The sequence below is a fragment of the Corapipo altera genome, unplaced genomic scaffold, assembly GCF_003945725.1.
Source record: "Corapipo altera isolate COAL_440 unplaced genomic scaffold, ASM394572v1 0, whole genome shotgun sequence".
Lineage (NCBI taxonomy): Eukaryota > Metazoa > Chordata > Aves > Passeriformes > Pipridae > Corapipo > Corapipo altera.
Genome location: NW_020884872.1, coordinates 57,582,851 through 57,608,775, shown reverse-complemented (window position 1 = coordinate 57,608,775; position 25,925 = coordinate 57,582,851). Strand labels below are relative to the sequence as shown.

Here is a 25,925-nt window from a genome sequence, read left to right as displayed (position 1 = left end):
GTCACCTACTGCAGTGGGATTTCTCTGTTGTTGTTAGCTATGGAGGAAACAGGCCTGACTGCAGATGGAACCGAGTTGCCAGATCCTGCCTCCAACTCTCCCCAAGGAGCCATCCAAGGAAGATGCTCTTAGAGCAGCCCGTGTCTTTTTATGATCATTGCTGTTTGTAAAACACCCTCAACAGAAGAAGGGGACCATCATTCTTTCCCTGTCCCCAAAATGTATGGAAGGAAGAAAAGAGTTTGGTTTTTTTTAAAGGAATGTATTTTAAATCTCACGTCTATATTGTTTTAAATCAATATTTAGCAGCACAAACTGTGGGTTTAAGGGGTACAGAATTCCATAGGAAGATCAGTGCTGAGCTTAGGACCGTCCTTATACTTTATTTTCTGAAAAGTGTTTTTTAGATGCTTAAGGAAATAGCAGCTAAGAAGATGAATGCCCCAATGACTGGTTATGGATATATCACACCTGTAGCCAGACCATCTAGCAACCTCTCACTGCCCTGTATGATACAACAGTGATATTTAATCCTGCTCACTGTGACCACCAACTAGCTGTCCTAAATTGAATGCAGGATGAGGGTTTCCAGGCCCCTGCTCAGCAGAGGTGGTGACTTCTTCTGAAGCTTTCAGTGTTTGAATGGGGAAGTTGTTCCCTCAGAAGCTGAAGGGAGCTGTGAAACTGCAGGCTCCTGCAGGGCTTGGTTGTGACCACAGTATAAGAGTTAAATCACTGTTGCTAATATGGAAACCTGGGTGCTCTTGTCCCTTAGTGGAATACTTGACCTTTCATCAGGCACAGGGGCCTCCAGTCAATTAGGCAGGCAATGAAGGAAATATATTTGCATAGCATTCTCAGAGCAAAGGTTTCTGTGAGTCACTCTGGGTGCACAACAACATATGTTGTTTTCAGTGTTGCTGGAGGGCTACAATAAATTGATTAGCCTCTTTAAAATTTATCATAAAATTGTATTAACAAAATGGTAAATACATTACACAGAGACTGTAATCACGGGATGTTTACATAATGCCCACTGTGGACAAGTACTAAATACCATAAAAGACCTGAGACCCCCCCGAAAAGTCTGCAAGTTCTGGCTCTCACAAGGCAGCTAGAGCACCACTGTTGTTGCTGTTTCTCCTCCTGCTCCTCTTCCCCCTCACATTTCAGCTTCGGAGTTGTGAACTTTGCTGGTCGTTATTGCAATTCCTATCGCTAGGCTTCCATTGTCAGAAAAGAGTTGAGCCAGGGAAGTGTTCAGCACAAGGCAATCCCCGTCGGAAATGACAGAGTCCACACACTCCAGTACCGACCTGGGGGTTGCCTCCCACTTAAGGCGCCTCTGGTTCCTGTTGAGCTCCAGCCGGTAGGTGAAGTTGTCAGCTTGGGTCGGTGTGCCAATCAGCATCATCGTGGCAAAGAACTGCGGGTGGCCTTCATACTTCTCCTGCTTCCTGAGTACCAGCAAAAACTGGTGGCCAAGGCAAGAGTGCATGATGATCCAGTCTGTGGGTGCGGGCAGGTGCATGTCCGTGGCCAGGAAGACAATCTCTGCACCCTGAAGGATGTTGATGTGATGGGTCTGCCTCAGGTGGGACACCACCACCTCCAGGTGCCCTTCCCATGGGCAGGAGAAGAGCGGGCACATGCAGGGAACCAGCTGGGGGTCATGTACTGCTTCATGATGATGGCAGGGAGGAAGGATGCCTCGCTCCGTGGACGTCTGCGCAGCTGCACAGAGGGTTGGCGCATACTACAAGAAGAGAGAAATTACATTTGATAGCAGGTGGACCAAGAATCAGTGTAGATATGCAAGGTGTAGCCCCTGCAGATATCAATCACCTAGCACTCCACCTAAAACAGCACTAGTGGGATTGCAGGGAACTCAGCACTCTGGAGATCAGAGGCAATTCTGACCTGGATCTGCACAACAAAAGGTGCCTCATTCTCCAGGAGAAGAGAGAAACTGTTTGAGTCATGGTAAATAACTTAAAATGAAAATGATGTATGTGTTTAAAGAGCAATTTCGTTAGTTTAGGGGGAAAAATCTGATTAAAAGAAGAAAAAACAACAAAGCAAGAACAGCATGGGGCATTTTATATAGTTAAGGCTTTTGCTGCTCAGAACAAGGAAATGAAATATGTATGGCATTATTATTCTTTAAGGAAACATACATGCAAATACAGGCATTTTTCCTGAAACAATAAGCTTTATAACATCCATAATTTGTGAAATAAAAGCCAGGTTTTTATTGTATACAATACCTTCATTATTTTTTTTTTTTGGTCAATATATTTGTGCCTAATAGATGCACTTACCTCTATAAATCTTAAATTGCTCTCAAAGGTGAATGGATGGCAAATTTAGAGCATTTTTGCAATAAAGTAAATTTGGATTAAGGTAGGGCTGCTCACTAAAAAGGCAGTAGCTCTTGCAGAAGGTTTCCACATGAGGACTAGAAAGCAAATTGCTCTGCCTCTGTCAAGTGGATGTTGTTGAAGAGAAATAAGTCTTATTCAACCAAAAGTGTATTCACAAGTAATGCTATTCAGGAAGAGTAATGGCTTTCCACAATAACTCTGTGCATAGACAAACCCTAAAGCACAGGCATGCTGGTCATGATTCATTCTACCCGATTTTAAACATTTACTTCAGCATTTACTTCAGCCAACCAAGCCACCTTGGACTGCCTCTGCAGTCTGTAGGGTGTGGCAGCCCTTACAGCGGAGGATGCAGACCTCAGGTGGAGTAATTCACATTCTAAAGGTGACATCAGCTGATGCCAGACAGACTGAAATCCAGTCTGTCTAGTTGTACCTAATTTTTGGCTGTTTAATAAGTTTTTGTCTTTGAACCCCTCTTCTAAGAGCATGTCTCATATATCCATTAATGTCTCTTATAAGAGTACCTACACATATATGAACATTTCGCTTAAACATATGTTTTTGGAAGATTCGTGTAATTCCCTGAATACTGCCCCATTTTAATATATGTATATGCCACTCATTTTAATATATGTACTCAAAATTTCAGGAACTACGTCATAGTTCTAACATCTAACAGTTGTTCTCTTCCATACCATATCCAAGACATAGCAGATTTGGGATTTATTCGGTTATTTTTTGGGCAGAGACTTGTTTTAATCAGGGGCAAGCATAATCCCATAAAATGGGTGCTAAATTTGTTGCAAATGGTGTATTTCTCATCTCTTTATGGATATCATGGTGCCTTTCATTACAGCCTTGCTGTAAGCAGTTTTGCTTTCCAGGTTGTTCTGGAAGGCAATTTCTTGGGTGAATTGTCCTAACTCTCACATGACCAAGGCTTCCTTGCCAACCAGGATGACAAGTCCTGGATCTCTGTTCTCACTTTGTCAGTAGCTGCCCAGGAATGTGATGGGCAGAGCAAAGTTGTGATTGCTGCTGCTGTGAAATTCATGTTTCCTCCCAAGGTACTGGATGTCAAAGGGAGCTGTTTCTTCTTCCTCTGGCATTTGATGTGAAGAATAATTGACTAATTAAGCCCTATTATTGAAACTTCCTTTTTCTTTGGAGAATTATTACTTCAATAGTACAGTTCTACTTTTCCCTTCCTCATTTTTTATTTGTTTTGTTGTGTAAAATTCAAGAATATAAACTTTCCAGGAACATAATGAATTGAGGACAGATAAATGACTATCATTGTCTGGGAAATAAAACAGGTCATTATAAACTAATCAAGGTTTGTGGCATTAGCTGCCTGCTTATCGCAGTGGGATTACTGGTTCACACTTAATTCTGCATTAATTTTTACATCCCATTAGGATGAAAGTTATGGTTAATTTAAACTCTTTTTGGTGAAGGAGGGTATTGCAATGGCAGATCATAAAAGCCTTAAAAAAAAAAAAATCCCTGAAATGCTAATTGCCTCATAAAATGAATTCTAATCTCCCAATCTAATACAGTGGGTGTGAGCAATTACTTTCTCTCACCAAACTGTTAATGTAACATTAGTGATTATACTAATTAAAACTAATGAACTCGTACTCACATGCTGATAAACCTCTCAACCACTCAACAAGTTCCAGCCTTCTATCAGTTTTATTTAACTCCCCTTTTGGAAGATGAATCTTAAATTAACCTCTTGAATAACATTTAAAATTAGGTTTTGAAATGTGAAGCTTTATAGACTGTGTATAATTCTTCTCCAAAGATTACCAGAGTCAGAGAAACCATTTCCACTGAGGATTTAATTGAATTTAGAAATGCATTCTCCTAATTTGATAAGCATGGAGACCAACGGTAGCTCATCCATCTAAACTGCATCCAAGGTAAGAAAATAGAAATATCTTCAAAAAATCTCTTTATGACGAACACATTTCTATGGCTTAGGAATTAGGAATATAAATTACAATGAGCAATTTATTCAATGTATCTTTCTTCTTTCCTTAATTTGTGATTTTGTGTGTATGTGCACAAATAATTGTGAATTCTCTTTCACATCTCATATTTCTGAAACATTCTCAAAACCTTTCCATGAACCACTTCAGCAAAAGATTTCTGGTCTGACTTTGTTCGTTTCAGGTTTACTGAAAATTCTGAAATCCAGGAGAAACCACATTATCTATTTTTATTCTCTAACTAGGTGAGAACCATCTTTAAAATCTGATTTCTGAATTATTCAACATTCCTGTTTCTAAACTCTAAATTTGCAGTATTTTTAAATAAACATTTAATAATTCTCTGTCACTGTAAAAAAAAGTCTCAGAGGAAACTATTATTTTACTCTTACTTTTGAGGTATGAATGTAACTATTGGGGTGTCTCTGCCCTTGTTGGTGATTCATATGACTGTGAATTGAAACACTAAAATTGAAATGCAAAATGGGCATAAAACGGTCACCTTGAGTGTATTTAAATGCTTGAATAAATATTTATGAACATTTTTTCTCATGTTTAATCTTCTCCAGTATTTACTTTCCATCATTTATTGCCTGATTACCTAATAAAATTAGGTTTATTATATTGTTGTGTCAGTCTAATATTATTCTCAATTATCTTTTAGCCTGTTGGCCAATTTTAGTCAAACTGAATTGTGGGATAGAAATCTCAAATGCTTTAATTTTCAATCATTTTTATGAGAAGAGGCATCAGGGTAGAGAAGTATGACCCTTGCACGTCTCCAGGGAGAAACAGTTTGCCACATGTGCAGTATTACATTGGCAGACAAGAGAGAACCTAAACAATGGCAGTTTGATCCCAAATGTATTATAGACACCAGCGAACCCACATGAGACAGTGTCTTTGTGAACAGGAGAAAAGGCTTCAGCCAGAGTGCTCCTCATTAGACGCAACATAATCCCACCATGAGGCACCAAACCGCAGGAAACCAGGCTCTGCTGCTCACAGAAAAATTTCTTTTTAATGATGCAGCTTATTACGGTGTAATTCTTTTTAAGAACAAATAATTTGGCAAGGAGCAATTTATAAACACATGGTGCTTTTCTCATGGAAAAAAAAAAACACACCATGATTATACTTGGACCTGGGACACAGGCTTTCTGCTAAAAATTCAACAAACCACACTAGGTGTGATTCAGTTGTTTTACCTTTGATGTCTAAGGAGTGGGTGGCTAACTCTGAAGAATATCAGTTCCTTTTACAGCAGAGCCCATGGAGAATGCAATTCACTTGATCCCAAGAGGTGCCAAAGGAACATCCCTCTGGACACCGCTCTCTACATGCAGCCAGGACCAAACACATCCTCAGTGCAGTTTTACCAGTTTCTAGACAAAGAGCATAAGGGCAACACTATTTTAGCCAGGGAAGAGCTGTACCACCATGGGCTTCTCCTACTGCATTGGGGACAATACAGCCCATGGAGAGAGAAGTGGATGCCTATTCACATAAGGGTGTAAATCCTTGGTTCCCTACCACTGCTACACTACTCAAGTCACCTCTAGTGACTTGGTAGAAGTCCCCTGACATTCAGGGGAAGTATGAAGAGTAGATCCAAGAGTTAGAGATCTCCAAGATCTCCAAGAGGTAAAAAAGCCACTAGTACATTTCTGACTCCGCAGCTGCAAAGGTGAGGCACCCACCTGGGAGAAAGGTCTTTGGTATTTCTCCTTGTGCTCTGAGAGACCTTTTGTATTTGAACTAACAAAGTTTTTAGGTCAACTGTAGTACAAATAGTGGAAACAGAGGCAGCAACCCCCACTGCACGTCTTCTGGCTGAGCTCATGGTCCTGTGGGATGCAGACACTGGCTACACCACCATCCCTCTAGCCCTGCTTTCCTGCTCCACATCGGCACAGTTTCAATAGGGACAGCAAGTGTGGCTGCTTCCCTGAGCAGCCAAATGCCTTGCCATTAAAGTTCTGACTTGAAAATGGTGAATTTACTCAAGATAAACTCTGCAGGGTAAGGAAGGGTTGAAACTGGTCCTCCCATCCCACAGGAGAGGGCCCAGACACTGATGACCTGCAGTATATGGAGAGTGAGTAGCACCACCACATTGTAAAAGAATAAACAGGCTCAGGTCTTCAGTGAGAAAGGTTAAGTGTCACCTTTCCACACTTTCCAGCGTTCACCAGTGTTATATTGGGAGTCTGGATGCCTCATTCATACTTACTGTAGTGCACATAATGTGCAAAAATCAGCCTGTGAACAGTACCAGTGTGTGCTGAGAATATCCTAAGGAGGGAGGACAAGGACTAGTTCACTGCGCAGTGAATAAGGGTTTCTGACAGCAGAACAGGTGCTGCAAATAATCATCCTTTTCCAGATGCTTCATGCCTGTGCAACTGTATTTTCTCCAGTGATCACACATGCTTTGCAAACACTCATTAATTCACCCTTGTGCTGGGCTATTTGCTTGGGGAAGTCAGTGGTGTAGTCTGAAGGCCATCATTGTAGGGCTACTGAGGAGGGTCACATAGAAAACAGCAAAGATGAAAATAAAGCCACTGGACATGCCAGCCAATGCAAAATAGAAGACAGCGCTCCCACTCTACCCCAGTCCCACTGCAACCTAATCCTCCTCCCAAGAAGGAACTGCTCCTTCCATGTATCCAAACTCTTTCCTCTTCATCCTCAGCTTTCTTGGCTGGATTACAGGAGAGATGGTAGGAGCTGTATATGTTCATGGCAGCTGTGACTCTTGGCAGGAGCCAGGGGTTGAGAGGGGCTGTGCTAACACCCCTTTTTACAAACCCACCAACTGTGCTGAGGCTGCCTCCTGCTATGGTCAACTCCACTATGAGATATAGTTTCTTATTGTGTATAACTTTGTAAAACTTACATTGTTTGGGGAAATACCTGATTCAGGCTGACTTTAAAATACATATTAAATCACATATACACTTGCATTAACATACATACACATATTTATATATAGATTCATAACACATATCCATTTCAAAACTTTCTGAGAATAACGCAGTGGGAGAAAACACACTTTTGTCCAGGTTAGACTATTCTGATACCTTTTTTGTTTAAAAAATAGTGGGATCTGGGGGGATGGAAGCCTATGCATCTTGATGATGAACTTCTCTTATAAATTTTATTTTATTATTTCTCCCTATGAAAACTGTCCCAAATTTTAGAATGCATATTTTTTATTAAACCTTCTTCTGAGAGGGGTGCTTTTTGCTGTGTAATTTTTTCTTCTATGAGTCTCATTGCTATGTCTGTCTCTGTGCATAACAGTCACCTGTCAGCTGATACCCTTGATGTTGAATTGAAGAACAACAGCAGTATTTTTTTTCTCACTGTTGGGTCAAGGAATTTAGGCATGGAGGGATTAAAGATCCAAGTGTTGTGACCGTATTTTTTTTGTCCAGCTTATATCAACCAGCCCCTGATTTTTCGTAGTAGAATTGCCTCTGAGAGCACTTGATATTTTCTAAATCCAGCCTCCATTAACCTCAGATGCAGCTACAAGTGATTAAACTATCTGCAGATCAGGTCCAAGACTTTGGCAATGTGGATTTCCTCACAGCTACAGGAACTCCTTAATAACATGTCATTATTTACCTCATCTTCTCCACTGCCCTGAGTGTGACAAGAAACAACAAGAGATGCAGTCACCCTATAGATAGGTAAGCAGCCTAGAAATGAGCCTTGAGAACTCAGTGGATTTTTTACTGTGTCCTAAAGGTTTCCACAGACAAGGAGAGACCCAGGCCTGCAGCTGTGAGATGCTTTGAGTGAGCAGCTTTCAGGGTTTTCAACAGCTTTAAGCAACCATGGCAACTTTCAGGGTTTCGGTTGAAACAAATCGGCAATTTCTTTGCTGGAGAAATGTACCATTTATTCAGTTTTCTTACTGTCTTCCTCCTCTTTCTGGGCTTCTCAGGGTCTGATTGCTTCTTCTCATCTGTATGGAAACTGCCTCCAATAATTTTCTAATTCTCAGCTTCTTTCTGCCTCACAAAAGCCTTGCCACCCACTAACATCCACCTCCACGTTACTTACACCCAGTGCCTAGGGACAGATGCTCAAAAGAACTATAAAGGTGACATGAAGAAAGTAGTGAGTCTTTTAATCCTGGTCTCCATTTAATTTATCTCCTGCTCTTTTTTAATATGCTAATAAGACTTTTTAAATCTCTCAGATGAAAGAAAAGAGAAGAAAAAAACCCAACCCCCTGAACCTATTTTGTCAAAAGCTATACTTTCATATCTGAAATTAAGAAATCCAAGCCAGGGCTTATGTTGGGGATTTATTTAAAATTTTAATTACACAAAATCTTGTTCATTATGAATGCATCAGTTGAATTTCTTAAGTACTGAATATTAGTTGCAGCTTTGGCTGTGGGAGGATTTGTTTTTCCTACTTTCAAATGAAAGCGAGAGGACAACTTCAAGCTTATTTTGCTAATCTCACTTTGTAACATAATCAGGTGGGATTTGGTGACACAGCATAGGAGATGTGTTAATGGCTGTCCTCATGCTAATTACAAACCTCTGAGCATGCAGAAATACCTACAACTTTAGTACACGTCCACACTGTAGCACACACAGGCAACCCTGAATTTTAGATGAAGTCACATCTAGAAGTATTTTGGGGAAAAAAAAGTGTTTTCTTGGTAGATATAGCAAGACTATGATACAGCATTTTAAATGTATCCCAGATAGAAAGAAAGACATTATTCCCATATTAAATCCCCCTGGGTTTTTTTTTCAAAAATAAGTTTTTTCAGCATAAACTGCCATGAAGTCTTGAAGTACAAGCAAAAGAATTGAAGAAACTTGACATTCTGCAATATATTGAAAACAATGTAATGATAATGAAATATAAACAGTATTCATACTAAAGCATTTCAGTTCCACAGATGCTTTCTGAGAGACACTTGGGTAGACATGGGCAGGGTGGAGCAAAGTCATGCTCTTCAGCTCTTCTGCTTTGAAAAAAAGTTGGATGAACCCTTCCCAGCCCAGATGGGAGGAGACTGAAACTTCTTGTGTTTCAAACCGAATGGAGACACACCATCTTGCCTTCTCTCAGCCAAAGCTGCAGCTGAGTCAGGGACGTCCAGGCAAATGGTCCTGGTTTAGCTGCTGCATTTGATGGATCTCACTTGACATCACTTCCTGTGCTCTCTTTGAGGAATAAAATACACTGAGTAGATATAAGCAAACCACGTGCATGGGCAATTTCTGTGGAGCATCTGGCAAGTTATTTGCTAGACAAAATAAATGAAAAGCATGGAGATGAAATAGGTGAAATGGAAACATCTGCACCTGTGGAGATCTGGCAGGTTGGCAAGCTGATACACATCACCTACTCTGAGATGATTGCCCTATGCACGCTCTAAGGGCTTGACTAAGGATGAAGCTGTAACAACAGGAAAAAAAAGGCATCCTGGTTTTGGGTAAAGACAGTATGAGACCATGACTCTGGGAACAAATGGGACCAGATATGTTCATAGCGCTCAGAGAGCATCCCTGCTCAGTGCAAGGTGCTGCACCCATGCTCACTACCCTCTCCTGCATTTCCTTTCTGCTACTTGAAATTCCTTGATGGAAAAGTGGCTTTTTAGGCATTTTGAAGAGCTTTTCATATGAATTGGAACAATAGAGGACAATAAACTACTCCTGTTCCTCAAGAAGAAGCCCACTAATGTGCTCTTGCTGGTACAATTTAAGCCCTTTACAGAGGCACCCAAAAGAGGAGCTGAACTGAAGCTGTTGAGGTGGAGCAGGAGCTGATGCATAACATGGAGAGAGCGGAGACAGACTCTGCCCCTGTCATGAGGAGATTCCCTGAAGGGTAAATGGTTACTGGGGATGAATCTAGATCCTGGATCCTGAGCTACAGCTACTGTCAGCAATAGAGGTGGAAAGCGTGGACAGCGACAGGTCAGAAACAGTTTTCCTCCTCTGTTGGTAGTTTGGAGATAATTTCCATCTCTGGTTCATATCTGGGAGCACCTGAGCACCCTCCTGGCAGAGTTCCCAGGATTGCTGAAAGGCTGAAACCATTAAAGATTGCAAAAAGCCAGGCTAGAGGGTGAGACACGCCCTTGGGACCTCATTTGCAACTTGTATGCTCTGTGCTGCATTTTAGGACTGGATACAATGCAGTGATAATAAGCCATAGTGCAGTATATTTGATGCTACATTGCAACTGTTGATGCACTGGGGCATGGAGATGTTTACCCTCTTCTCTTTGGACTAGAAGAAGATTTTATACCTTGTTTTAAGAAAGGGTGATGCCTCTAAACGCCATCCCCTTTGGCCACACAAGGCAAGAATCGAAGCCAAGACACACGCTATCAGCTCTTTCTCCAGAAGGGCAGGGTGCAACCATTGTTTATCACCAGACTGCTCATGAGGCATTGCTGACTGTGGCTCTGGGTGATGTAGTGAACAGCCTGCATATGTAAAAAGAGATAATAAAAAATGCAGAATTATCTGCAGATTCACTTCATCTTTTATCCACTTTGTATTTTGGATAAAGCCTGTTAATAAAGTGCAAAACCATTATAGGCTTTAATTAAAAGCAAAATGATAAAGTATTTCCAAGCTGCATCTGCTCTGTCTGATAGGGAAGGCAGAGTTCATAAGAGCCCTGTATCTGACCTGTTGATTTTTTGATTTACATTCACACTGAGAAAGAAATTAATATGGAAAAGAGTTTAAATAAAAAAAAGGAAGAAGAAATGATTGCCCACTGTGCTGATAAACTTACCAGTTCAGACTGCCTCTAAATAACTCATCATCTGATATTCATTTACAAGTTACTACAGTAACAGCGTGTCTCCAAGAAAGCAGATTTGCTTAAGTCATCTGAGATAATTAGACCAAATCCACCCTGAGACAATCGAAATTCTTCCCTTCCACCAGACAACCTCCAGCTATCACAATTATATGACACATAAATCCATTAACTGCTCTTTCAGAAACGCACCCTGGGAGTGCCAAAGGATGGCACAAAGGAAGGAGGTAAGGGATGAGATAGTGATTGTTAAGCAAGCCCACAGACTCTCTTGGTAGGACCAATGTCTCCAATCCCATGTACATAGCCCTTCTGGCCAAGGATCTGCTCTGTGGTCTATGTCACATTGGTCTTGCAACCGTCACAAGGTAATGTGCCACCAAACCTGCACCAGGCAGGTCACAGCTGAGTGCAGATGCTATGCTGGGGCCATGTAAGTGGGGTGACGAGGGAGCACAGGGCTCACAATGGTGCCAACCCTGTTTCCCTGTCCTGTCTCATAGCTTGTGCCTGTGCCTATGTCTCTGTAACAATCACTGAGCAATGTATGAGCCATAAGAGACTCCTCATTTTTGGTTAAGATCTCCTAAGAGCTGTGTCTCAGGAAATACAAGAGTGGTTGAATATCATGCCTGTCTCCCTCTTGCTGAGGCATTGCTAGTACCAGCAAGCGATGAGCATCTCAAACCCATCCACAATGGCCTGGTATGGTGGGGTCATGCTCAGGTTTCAGGAACACTAGGAAGAGAAGAAAGGAAAACAGATTGTTCTGGGCTCAGGGTTAACTCTCCATTCCCCTACACATCTCTGCCCCTTCTCCACTACTGACATTCAGCTTGCCCTTGCTCTGGGTACCTGCAATGTGAGTGTGGCATTGAATGAAGAAGTCTACCTGTTACAAGACAACCTAAAAGTCATGATTATTCTACTGTCAGCTGAAAGTGTGTCGTGAGTTTGTGCAGTCAGGCTTAAGAAAGGGGAAAAAAACACAAAACACAAAACAACCCAGAAAACTTCTGTGAGCCGTTAGCTTTGGGCATGAAAAACAAACTTCAAGTCTAGGTAAATTTATTTAGTTTCTGTAACGTATGCAGATGTTTCAATGATATATTCTTTGCAGTAAGGAAAGGGAAATTTCTCTGGGAACATTTGGCTTGTGTCACAAATACTTCTTTTAATTTTGTGCAAATCATAGGCTGTTTCTTCTTTTTCTTTCCCTTCAAATTTTTCAAGATAGTTCTTCTAGAAGTTTTATTCACATGGGGAGGATGCAGGTGTAAAGAAAGAACAAAAAAGGAGGCTCAGCTTAGCCAGAGAAGACGATGTTCCAGCCCTATTAATAGCGTGAAAATTTAAAGGATTTTGTTGAAGGAAAAAAGCCCCAAAAATCCACAACAATGTTCTAGGTTAAAATTTCTGCTTACAGAAAGTTACTGTCTATCCTATCCAGGAGGGGTTGAATCAGTCTCCCTGCTGTGCCTCCTTGCAGCACTGCCCTTTTGGGGAGGGAATCCCCTGGCATCCTCTAGCCTGCTGGCACCTCCCCTCTGACCTCGTGTGCCACCCTCAAGAGAATCACAGAAGGTTTGGGGTTAGAAGGGACCTTTGAAGATCATCAAGTCCAACTGCTCTACCAGGTTGCTCAAAGCCCCATCCAAGCTAGCCTTGAACACTTCCAGGGATGGAGCATCCACAAGTTCTCTGGGCAACCTGTTCCTCTGTCTCACTGTCCTCATAGTAAAGAGTTTCTTCATTATGCCTAATCTAAACCTGCCCTCTTTCAGTTTAAAACTATTACTCTTTGTCCTGTTACTACAGGCGCTGGTGAAAAGTGTCTCTGTCTTTTTTATCAGCTCTTTATGAACTGAAAAGTTGCAATGAGATCTTCCTGGAAACTTCTCCCACCCCAACTCTCTCAGCCTGTTTTCATAGGAGAAATGCTCCAGCCCTCTGATCACCTTCATGGCCCTCCTTTGAATCTACTCTAAGAGGTTCACATCATTCTTATGTTGGGGACCCCCAGAGCTGGATGCACTATTCCAGATAAGGTCTCACAAGAGGGAAGTAGACAGGCAGAATCATCTCTTCTGATCTGCTGGTCACATTTATTCTTATACAGACCAGGATATGGTTGCCTTTCTGGGCTGCAAGCACCTATTGCCAAGTCATATCTGATTTTATATGGACGTGTACCTCCAAGTACAAGTCTCCACAGGACTACTCCATATCCATTCACCACTCAGCCTGTATTGATATCAGGGATTGACCTGACCCAAGTGCAGGGCCTTGCACTTGGCCTTATTGAACTTCATGAGATTCATGAGGCCCTACTCCTCAAGTCTGCCAAGGTCTCTTTGGATGGCATCCCTTCCCTCGAGTGAATCAGCTGCACCCTCAGCTTGATGTCATCTGCGAACTTGCTGAGGGTGCACTCAATCCCACTGTCTATGTCTTTCATGAAGATTTTAAGCAGTATTGGTCCCATTATGGACCCTTGTGGAACACACCACTCATTACTGGTTTCTACTTGGATACCAAGCCATTGACTGTAGTTCTTTGGATGCTGCCATCCATCCAGTCAATTCCTTATCCATCTAACAGTCCATCCATCAAACCCATCTCTCTCCAATTTAGAGGTAAGAATATTGTGGGGGGTTGTATCAAAGGCCTTACAGAAGTTGATGACATCTGTAGCTCTTGTCCAATGATGCAGTCACTACATTGAAGAAGGCTACTAAAATAGTCAGGTATGATTTGTCCTTGGTGAAACCATGTAAGCTGTCTCTAATCACATCCCCATCTTCCTCATGTTTTGACATCTTCCAGGAGGATCTGCTCCAGGATATTACCAGACACTGAGGTGAGGCTGACTGATTGGATTTTACCAGGGGATGATGTTGTTGTTCATGGGTAAAACATGAACAATCAGAGGTGAGAGACCCATCACGCCGTAGAGCTGCAGTCCCTAGAGTCTAGTTGTATTTAAAGTTGGAAATCCACTGGCATAGACTGTGCAGCTTGCAGCACCATAGGCTCTTTCTATCAGCTCTGGTCTCCCTGGTTCTCTGTTTTAAAATTTCCTATTTCAGTGTAAGAGTAGCACTGGAGAAAGGGGGAAGAGGGGCCACATATCTTATTCAAAGCCATTCTCACACTTTAGTGTCCCTCCTCACAACTTCACTTGTCTTATGGGAAGGTTTTATGTTTTAAACTTCAGTCAGGTCCTCCCCATGCAGGCAACTTAACACGTGTCCCTATAAACTTGTCTGGCTGTACAATACTGCATAACTTGCACATCATAAAAGTGAATAATTTTACAACTGTTCTGATACACTTATGGGTTTTGAGGATTTGAGAGTGAAGTAGATTTTCTAAATTTATTTTCAGCTTTCTATAGAGAGCTTTTTATACAGCTTTCTGTGTGATGTTATTGAACAAGATGACAGACCACTCATTTTATCACATCAAAGGTGTTCCCAGGACAAACTCTTTTCCTTCTTCCCAAAGGGCTGCAAGGAGGAAGAGTGGCATCTAAGGGATGAGAGACTGAGGGAAGATCTTCTTCCTGTCTCTCACACTGCAGTGCTGCCTACCTGCCCCCTGGGCAGGGTGCACCATGTTAGAGAGGGAAACAGCCTCATTGCCCTCTGAGGATGCCCTCAGTCCACAGAGATTCCTGCTACAGTACCTGCTCCATGTTGGGCTATGATTCTGGGGTGAAGAGCATGGGTTTGCTACAAGGAACTGTCCACCCCTGTGACAACCTGAGTAAGTCAGGGTGGGCATTACACCACCTTCTGGTTTCATAAAGGGCTAGGAGAGCTCAGGGAAGCCCTTTGGGATCAGGCGTAACAAACAGGAATGTCTATGTAATGTTTTATGCAGCCTGCCATGCCAAAGGCACGAATCACGTGTGAAGTTACTGCAAGAGAGACACACGTTCTCCCAAGGGGAACAACTCAAGTGTTGCTTCAGCTTCACCAGCAGCTACTTGCTCAGTGAAGGCTGTTAGGCACCTTCATGCCCCTGTCAACATAGCTTCCATCTGTCTTTAAAAGCCTTCATTTCCTTCTTTTCCACCCTATAAGCATGCAGTAATGGCTTACTCCAAATTTCCAAATCCACAGCTAGTCCATGGTAATTCAGGATAACATCTTTTAGATGAGGGGGCTTGCAAAGACTTTGAGGATAAAGATAACATTACTTGGCAGAATAAACACCTGTGACACACAACTGGATAAATTTTGGGTGGGATTTGTCTTGTCTAAGTGTATTTATCTAAAAGATAGACATGTTCAAATCCGACCTACTCATGAAGCTTAATCTCCTTAATAATGGCGATAAGATGTACCTCCAAAAATTTATTCATCGTCCTTGTGTTGAACATGTCCATCTTCAGGGAGAGATGAAATTACTGAGAGCACCTGCAGGAGATGTTCATTTCTCTTCCTTGTCTAGAAGTGGAGTTGGGGTCACTGGCCCAGCACTGGACATCAGACTTGAGAAGTTTCCCCATGTTCACTATATCAGGAGAATCACAACTCTGAGTAGCAAGGGTGTCAGGACACAACCACTGTGACTGTTTAATGGATGATTATGACCTGCCTATTTGCCTAATGGAGAAAATCCCTGGAGCTGTCACGTTTTCTTCTCAGCTAAGGGCTGGTCATCCTAATTTTCAGTCCTCTAGATTTAACAATGAAATAAAACTAATTTACAGCTCTTTCTATTAGGAGGACAAATTTTCATCTCTGTCCTTTGGGTGAGAGGCCCTATAACAAATGAATGATTACTTATCCATGATACCTATTAGAGATTGCAGTTGAGTCATCTCATTTGTTGTTTGAACACAAGGAATTAAGAGCCCTAGCAGGGCTGTCACAAAAATTGAATTGATAATGAGATGAACACTGCTTTTACCAGAGGTTCTTTCTAGAATTAAATATGGGAAAAGCTCAGTGATGACAGGACCTTAAGCTGTGGACCTGAATCATAGAGCCTAGTAGGACTTTCCACTTGCACAGGCTTCCTCCCATTGCTACCTGGAATTGCAATCTAGCTGCCACACGGTAGAATTCACAGAGACAAAGGAGCAGTTAGCCATGTACTTGCTTGGCCCTTTTCCCTCCGTCATTATCTGCAGCTAAATAGCCCACCAAAGGGACAGTTTACTCCGAACAGCAGCCACCCTGACAGATTCCTGTGTACTTAGTCTAATGCTGATTGAAGACCAGTCCCTGCTGCCAGGTAACAAAGCTGATCTCCTTCAAAAGCATCCTCAGTGCAGGGAAACAAATAGCTTTGAAGTTTTAGGAGAAATGTTCAAGAATGGCACGGATAACCTGACTTTGAGCTGTGTGAAGGCGAAATTATACCCTAGTAGTTCTGCAGAGTCTCAAGCTCAAGACACACATATTTGGCTTCTGCTCAGATCCTTCTGCCCCTAGACTGTGGAACCATCACACCTGTGCACCTCAGCACCACAGCGCCTGTCCACTCTGGATAAACCTTCCCCGACCCAGCAACATTTCTCTCCTCCCTGCAACCTGCCCTGACTCACCAGGCTTTCCCCATCGTGCAACACAGTGCCCTGGCATTGTCTCATATATTGAAGGAAAGAAAATTGTAATAATTGACTGCCATTTATTAAACTACAAGCTAGCCATTAGTTAAGTCATTGTTCTTGTTTGTCCCAGTCATAAGATGGAAAACTGACCCGTTTTCTTTCACTCATAGAAGTCTGTCCACATTCTGTTACAGAGTGTATCCACAGAGAAAGTACCCAGAGCAGTATTCTACTCTTACCGTGTCCATTAAGGATCTTTCCTCTCTAAACTGGGGTTGCAGCTTGGCACTGGATGGAAGGAAATCTGAACTGTAACTCTTTTTTCTACAGCAGAGCAGGAGAGCTGACTGCCCTGTTTTTGTGGGCTCAAGAAAGCACAAACGGGAGGCTCTGCAAGGTTATGGTGGGAAGCTATATGGCAAGACCTGCTTCAAATTTAGACTAGAAGATAAATGATCAGTGAAAGACCTCACTGTTTTCCTCCATCCACAGCCACTTATGTCAGTTCACTCCAGCACAGAACAGAGCTGTATGAACATAGATCCCCCACCACTACAAACCAGAGAAACCCAGTACTCAGCAGCATGAAATGAAGATCGTTAACTTCATCCCTGCTTAGCCTCATTCCTGCTTGGAGTCTTGTCACACAGGTGAGAGCAGCTAACTTCAAGGCAGGTAGTGGAGAACCTTTTTCCACAGAAAGTGCTGATGCAGTTATAATGGGAAACCTCCCACCCCCTCTGTTGCTGCAGTCCCAACTTGAGGATCACAAATGCTCTTTCCCTAGAGATGCTTTGTGTCTCTGGTGGACTTGAGGAAGTGACATCAGCATTGTAAAGGCAGACCTGCAAGTCTCATCTCTGTTTTCCACATGAGCTTTCTCCTCATTTATTTCTGCTGCCTGTTTTACATGAAGATCTGCTTTAGCTTTGGGGCTTGCTCCAGCACAATTTGCTAAAATTATATCAAGTATTGATTGGTCACAAATATATTACAGGGCAATGCTATTGAGAATACATTAAGTAAATGGAGGAACAGGCCCATGCTGCTTTTCTTCTTTTATCAGAATGGTAGTCAGCAGCAGCAGAGTTGTACAAAATCTGAAACTGGCCAGAGATTGTCCAAATTATTAGACTATGGAGAAGACTAGGTGTTGTGTTAAATGCCGTGGGCCTGGTACTGCCCTTGGGTACAGAGTAGTTACATAAAAGGTCTTGTGAAATGAGAATGGTTTAAGGAAAAGAAACCTTGCAATTCAAGACCCTCAGCACTGTGGTGATATGACATACTGATCTGTGTTTCATTTGCACTTATTATTGCTCAATATTTAATTTCATTTTTACTTAGAAAGGTGCCCTGGTGACAGTGACGGCTGGCGACTATATGTCAAGTCATGCAACTCGGGCAATCAAGAAAGGACAGTAAGAGAAGAGCAAAGAGGAGATACAGTTGCAACTCCAGGTGGTGGACATTAAGGTGACACTGGTAGAAGGTGAGAGGAAAGTGAAAGTTTCAGGATGAGAAACTGAGGTTAAAAAGAGTTTTAAGAAGAAATTTTTAATTAAAATATGGAGCAAGGTAAACTACAACTCTTTCTTAACAGTCAGATGTGAAAATGAGTATCACTGACAGCAGTATCAACCTAAAGTGACTTGCAAATGTCCTTTCGGTGGAGTTTCTTGCTACTAACCTTACAAAAGTGACTGCAGTTAAAGAAATGCAGGCTGGAAATTTAGAAAAGACTGTATTAAATAACATCAGGATTGAGTTAAACCATCTGAAGGTGCAGAGTGGCAGAGTTACAGATAAACTTACTTCCCAGTTTGGTCTGACATTGTCCTGATTCTGGTATTGCTTGGCTATTTTTCTCCACTGCCTGTAAGAGGAGTTGAGAGTGACTAAGCTGAGCTCAGATGCAGGTATCTGGTTTTTGGAGATGAATCCTACCTTGCTTCTGCCTCTGAGCTTCCTGGTCACCTTCAAGCCCTTTGAGTCTGTCTCTTCCTTATCCATCAGTCTGACCCCACACTGACTTGTCCCCATGTTGCCTCAAGTTTAAAGCATGGTGCTAATAGTGCCAAGGTCATGGGTTCAATCCCCGGTGAGGCCATTCACTTATGAGTTGGACTCAGTGATCCTTGTGGGTCCCTTCTGACTCAGAATACTCTGTGTAATGGGGTCCTATTGTTGTCTTTATACCCTTTTCTAGATCAGTGTTTTTATGAATTTAGGCTCTCCTGATAACATCACTGCTCTTCCTTGAACTGTGCCCTAACTGAGCCCTGACACATCAACATCCCACTCTAAACTTCGGCTGCTTTCAGGATCTCAGCTAGCCAGCTGGAATAACTCTGTGCCCTCTCTTTACCATGTGAAGATGTACATTGACACTAACCATCCAGGTGATAAATTCTGTTCCACCTGGTCCCTCACGAGAAAGACTCCCTGTGACAAAGCAAGCATCTATGTTTTCACCATGGCTTGTAGCCTTTAAAGGGCAATGGTATGCAGGTCTTATGTACAAAGCCTAAACTGCCAAATAAAGGAGTTCAAGGGACAAATCTTTGTCCCGAGTTCAGATGACACAACCTGGCTTACAGACATACCTTCATTGTGGGGAGACAGGGTAAGCTTGAAGCTATGCCATTTAAAAAGTTCTGCAGGTGATCAAGGTCCAGATCTCAAAACCAGACCTCATTCCTAACTTATAAACCTAGTCTACCCTTATATAGGTGAATAAAACAGGTCAGGAGTCATTCCTTGGCTCTGAGGACAAGTGGCACATCTTCTGTCCATGTGGTTTAACTTGCCTCTCACACAGAGTGGCTTCTGCATTGTGCTTGGTGGAAACAACCTCTAGTCTCTCCAAGGCAATTAGGGAAAATGTTTACTGGTATGAGGCAAATCCAGGGAGAATGCTGCCGATCACACTGCTGTGACCTTGGCCTGCTGTGGGTTGGTGGATAGAGCCATATACAAATTTCCCAGAGGTGGCTCAGCACATGCAGGCAAGAGGTAGAAATTCACATCAGGGAGTTCATGTGCTGCTTCCCAAGCCCTTGAAGGTTAATGGTTGCAAAGAGATTGTCAGCTTTAAGGGACATCTTTTGGCACCTTTCTTAAGCAATTGGTCATTTGAAAATGAAAATAATAAGCATTTTCCTGTGGAAGGCCTTTTCTTTTGACATCTTATGTCAAGATGCAGTTACATGTCAGGTACGTGTTTGTTTTCACAAGGCACGATGTAAAAAAACATCTCTTCCTTCAAGTGCACACTGTGTCAGCAGCTCTTTTGGACTGATTTCAACTCCTCAGCTGTACTGCAGCTCTTCTATGTCTAGAAAAGGGCATTCAGGCTTTACCTTCCCTGTCAGCTGAAGAGTCACACCACTTTGGAAAGTGCCCTTGAAATCAATGCGGGTGCTATATTAAAACTACTTAGCACATAAATTGTAGGACACAAGGCAGTGTGTGTAACAAGGCATGATAACCATGCAGCGAACCTGCTGTACAAGCTCATTTCAAAATCTAGCACAGACTCCTCGCTCTTCTGCTTGCTTGGTTCAGAGCTTTAAGGAAGAGTGTGCTTATGAGGGTACATGGCTAACCCCATCCAAGCTCCAATAAGTCAGAAATGAGACTGAACTTTCTCACATATCATAATTTTTTTTGCTGCTGATATGCCCACACTGTAGGCTTGATGTTAAAATGAGCTTTCCCACCTAATTTGTGCTTTTTTGGCTGAATCTGAGGATGTTACTGGATGGACAGTGGTGAAAGAACAATAAAACAGGAATGGAAGTGTCATAGCCACATTTCAGTAGGTGCCTCCACAGGGCTTGATCGTGTACACAGTAATAAAAAAATTATAAATGGGCACCTTACCCTGGAGTAGTGAGACAGTGAGGGAAAGAATAGGAACTATCTCTGCAAGTTTACATATGCCTAGGCATTTGACCATGGAAAGGATGCATTTAGAATGTGGTTTTATTTCCAAGCCTGCCAAGGGGAGATAGATCTATGCATGTAATTATTAAAGTGTATCTTCAGCTTCACAAACCTGAGCCTGTAAAAAGCTAAACTCATGCGCTGGTGAAAGACTTTCTGTGTGCAAAACTTAAAGGCTCCTTGGATGTGCCAAATTGATTTCTTTATCTTCAAGTATGAATATCAATTAAGCAGAGGTTACATCCTAGCTTAAAAACAGAGTGAGATTTATGTGAACAATCAGTTTCAGTTACAAGGAATTAATTTTAGGTATATACTATGACCACAGGAGTACATTATTTGCTTTCATGTCATTTGTTTCCTGATACTGGCACTCTGGAGCAAGGGTATCTCAAGTAAATTTGGCTTCTCATTATACATCCAAATCCCAACCACACAACTACAGACACCTGTTGAAGGGTCACACTCAGTTGAACATGATTAGCTGTGTACATCCCGATTCAGTGGAGGCACCTCAAGGTTTTGCTAATAGAGGAGCCATGGCTCCAGGGAGAAGAGCAGATGCTGAGTGGTCAGAATGAGACTCATTTGCACTGGAGTAGTGCATTTCTCACTTTGCTGCTTTACCATTGTGCAACCTTCATTACTTCTGCTATTTCTTTTTCTCCAGCACTGAACATAACAAGTACCTTGAAAAAGCACCATACAGAAAGGGTGAACCACTGTAAATCCAAATTCTTAGCTGAACAAAGCCAACACAACTCCAGTGCAGCCATTCCACTGCCACTACAGCTAGGAGCAGGGAGACACGGGGACAGCAGAGGCTTTCACAGTTTGCATGCCGATGTGAAGGAAGATAAATTTAGGATCCAGTCCTAGTTTCTGTGGATTGTTTTACAAGAGACATTATCTAAAAGAAACCAGGATGTGGTTTACTCTTTGCACAAGAGACATAAATATAGAATCATATTTCTTCTGTGCCAAGATGCTTATGTTTTTGCCTGCATGATGGCCTTGCTTCAACAGAAAGAGTGGAGGGTGATCCCTACTCCAATCCATTCCACCATTAGGGCACTTGTGTGGGAAGTAGTAGATGTGGCTCCCTCCTTTTTGAGAGAGACTTCTTGTTTGCTAGGTTGCTCTGCAAGCAGTAGATGAAACATAGACTGAAAGCTGCTGCTAGGGAGTTGTGTCTTCTCCTGCCCTGTGTACTGTCAGTTTGCGTAGGGTACACTCGCAAAATAAATACAGAATCTAGTCCATTGGGCAGCATAGGACTATCTGATTTTCCACCCAGAGTAGTACAAGTGAAAGACGTAGAGCTGAACAAGATAGTCCAAAGACATCAGCCCTTTGAGGGCGAGGAGATACACTAGGTACATTAACACATTTTCAGTGGCAGCTTTGGTATATAGAAATTCTTATTGTGTCAAAGCGATTTGGAGTTAGAGAACAAATGGTGCCTAACTGTATTTTAGGAGCTGGATCCTGCCCCGAGTCCCCAGCAGGTCATGTTCATGAACAGGTAAAGGAAATGGCACAATTTTCTCCTACACTGGCTCAGCCACCATCTATCATGGGAATTTGTCCATCCCCTACTTGCTGGGGCACCATTGAAAACCTGGGGTATCTCAGTCCATTGACTGCAGAGAGTTTACTCTGATCTGTGGGGGCAGGTAGATAGGTAGCAACTCCAGGATTCAAGAAGAAAAACACAAGCATGGGAAGATATAAAATCCTAGACAGCAACATACAGAGTTGGAAACTGGAAACTCAACAGCACTGAGAACCTGTTACAAGCACAGTAGAAAGCAAACCCTCCTCATCTAATGGCTGATTGCTTGCCCAGCAAGGACTCTTCAGGTGTCTTGTGGGGGACACCGAGCATTCTGATGCTTAGCCTGGCAACACATTAAATCCTAGCTATCTCTTGTCTGTGTCAACCAATAAAAAACTGTGTTATACTTCAAAGTTGTGTATATCCTGCTTACAGAATCTCTTTGTGCCTAGCAAAAGGTGCCTGAACAAAGTGACCTAGAAAAGGAGGGTTCCAGTTTCCTCTCTCCAATTTATAAAGCCAGCATGACCAATAGAATAAAATCCAGTTTCTTTGTTCTTGTTCTCCCTTTTAATCTTTGTTATCCCTGCAGGTAATGAGAATGACACACTTTTATCGTTATTTGTTGGTGTTGGGGGTTACCACAGAGGCATAGGGGTAAAATATGCAGCCAAAATTGTAGTTCCACCTCTACACAAGTAGAAAGTGGTGTATATAATATATCATGGTGTTAACTCTTTAGGGACAAAAGAGTTGTCTTTAAGGACAAAAATTCAGATTTTAGAAAGAACCACAAAACAAAATACTTTTGAAGATGTGGGCCATTTAGGTAGTGGAAGGTGAGGGTCTGCTGGGCTAGAGTGTCTACGATCTCAAAAAGAGAAATTTAGTTAAAGTTTTGTGCTTGATCTCAAAGTTTTGAGATCACTGGATGGTTTCAAAACCAAAAAGTTTGGTTTACTTTACCTAACATCTGAGGTTCACAGACATCTGTATATGATCTAGTCAATATAAGATCTCTCAAAAATCAATGAAAATAGCATGGACTCACCTCATGATCTGCTTTTGCATCTACCCTAGCCATGCCTATTTCCCTCCAATTGGTAAAATGACATTCTTCATTTAGTCAGGTATCTTTTATAGCTGGCACCAGAAAAGAACAATATGAAAGAAGGCAGGAGTCACAGAGGGTGTGGAGTGAAATAAAATAAGGAGCACTGGGGCTGGCTTGGATGGAACTAACTTTTTAACAGAAGCCCACATGGTGCTGGACTTTGGATTTGTGACCAGAATGGTGTTGATAAAACATGAATGTTTCAGTTATTGTTGAGAAGAGCTTGCACAACATCAAGGTCTCTGTTTCTCACTCTGCCCATCCCCCCGCAAGTTTATTGAAGAATGGCCAAGAACTTTGGAAGGGACATAGCTGGGACAGATGACCTCAACTGATCAAATGTATATTTTGAAATGTCATGTTCATCAATAAATTGGGGGAGGGGTGTGGATATTCTTTCAAAAGTAGTGTTTGCCTGGAGATCAGCTGACATTGGTCTGTGACTGCATTTGCATCACTTGTTCTTTATTTTCTCTCTTTTCTTCACTTACCTGCATCTTAAGATCTAACTTTTTCTCACTATTGCTTCTCTGATTCTTTCCCCCATCCTGCTTGTGGGGAGTGAGCAAGGTGGACAGGAATAACCCACCACAAAGGGCAAAAGGGGCAAGAAATTTTAATGAAGATTGAAGGGAAAGGAAACTAGAAAATGGATGTTCGCATAAAATAAACCATGCATCAGGATGACCAGAAAAGAAGTGCATAAGAAATGAGAGGTCAGGGCAGCCAAGACTGGCTTGCTAGTTTTGTCCAAGGAGGCCTGCCAGAAAATGGACCGAGCTGGTAGTGAAGACTAGTCACATGGTCTTCAGCCCCTGCAGACGAAGGTTAACCTGCACTGTAATAGCCTGCTCATTTCAGGTGTGATGGCAAAGACAGCAGCTGAGCAGCTGCTGTAGGAATAGGGTAACACCATCTTTTGAAAATTTGTTTGTCTGTGATGCCTGGTAGGGAACTACAAAGGAGGGAAGTGGTAATTTACACCCCAGGGCTGGATGAGAATGCCCATTTGAAATCTTAACAGTGTTTCTCTCCACCCAGGCCTGACGTAGGTAAATGCAGAAGGGGAGAAGTGATCTCTTTAATCTTTCCATATACCTTCTTGGTGTGAGGCTGTCTCAAAACACAGTGCAGATGTGGCCTGACCACTGGCACACTCAGCATCATGTATAATTATGTGCCTCTCCCCTGATGGTCTTCACCGTACAGCTCTGTCCTTCCTTCCCTGCTGCCCCGTCCCCACTCTGTGGCACATAGCTCTGAAATTAGCATGACCTCCACAGCCCACCCTGATCCTCCAGTCTGCAACTTGCTGCCCATGGTGCTCCCCATGCTTGTAGCCAAATCTTGGCCCATTGGCCAACATTGCAGCAACATGTCTTTAGGACTTTCTCCCTGTTTCAGTTACTTACTATTTGACACAGGCTGCTCGTGGTTTGGGGGCATCTCGGTATTTTCTGACCTTAAGCTAAACTCCCTTATCGTTGCTTTAATTTCTGGTCTGGTTGTGTATGATATGAAATGCTTAGGAGCTCTGGCAACCAAACATGTTGTGCCAACACTTTGGCAGCTTTCTCCCAATGCACTGAGCTTCTTGTGGTCCTCACAGCACTGAGGTAAAGCTGTGATAAGTCAGACATTATGGGTGCAACTACAATGACCAGGTTCGGAAGCCTCTTTTTGTATAAAGTGCACTTGTGGAAATGTGGAAGTTTATTGCTTCCAGATAAATAAGAAATGACTGAAGTGGGTTGCTCTCCCCTGCCTTTGGATGTGATGAAGGACACTGCATTAACAAGTCTCCTAGCTGCCATGATAACATTTCTGAGCACGGAGCCAGCACTGGCACCCTCAATGTCTCCTTTCCCTGCCTCCTCTGAGACAAATTGACCCTGCCTAAGTAAGAAAGGACTTTCCTAATCACATTAGGATCAGTTTAGATGGCAGAGAGAGTAAGAAAATTAGAGCTTTTAAACCATTATCTCTTCTTAATGAACATCTGCGTTGATACAAGCCCATGGAGAGTTAAGGAAAGCTGAGCTATGTCTGATCTCATTATAGCTTTAAAAAACAAAGTATGTGATGGAAAGCTGGTCCATGGCTGTAAGAAAACCAGAAGTCTTTTTGTAAGAGGCAAGAAAAGGTTCTGCTCAAGCCCAGAGTGGCTATATTCTGATTCTTGATTTAAAAAATAAAATTATCTTCAATTCCTCAAATCTCTTCCTAGGCCCCATATGCCAACTAATATATAGATATGTACCTAGTCATGTAATGTGTCTATAATTTCATATTATATGTGTTACACCATAGTGTTTTAATTGTGTTGTCTGCATCTTGTTTGAAGCAATCAATTATTGTAATATTTTACATAACCAGAATTAATATATTGTATGAAGATGCTACAGAGCGTGTCTGATCTGCTTGCTGTGACAGCAATAACTGAAATGATATTGTTATTGTACTAGGAGAGAAACACAAGCTCTGCAGAAAAACTAAACTGGATGAAACAGGAAATAGGACTGGATTTTGGCTGATG

The 25,925-nt window shown here is 42.2% G+C and overlaps 1 protein-coding gene across 4 annotated transcripts in view; it reads right to left on the bottom strand.

Annotated features, from left to right (window-relative positions):
* Positions 1-791: 791 nt before the first annotated feature.
* The window catches only part of SIAH3 (siah E3 ubiquitin protein ligase family member 3), a 53,438-nt gene continuing 28,304 nt past the window's right edge, over positions 792-25,925 (bottom strand). For all 4 annotated transcript variants that reach the window (XM_027639313.1, XM_027639333.1, XM_027639337.1 and 1 more), the window contains one exon: positions 792-1,756. In XM_027639313.1, coding sequence (XP_027495114.1) covers positions 1,163-1,756 — 594 coding nt within the window. In that variant the 3' untranslated portion in view covers positions 792-1,162. The remainder of the gene's footprint in view (positions 1,757-25,925) is intronic.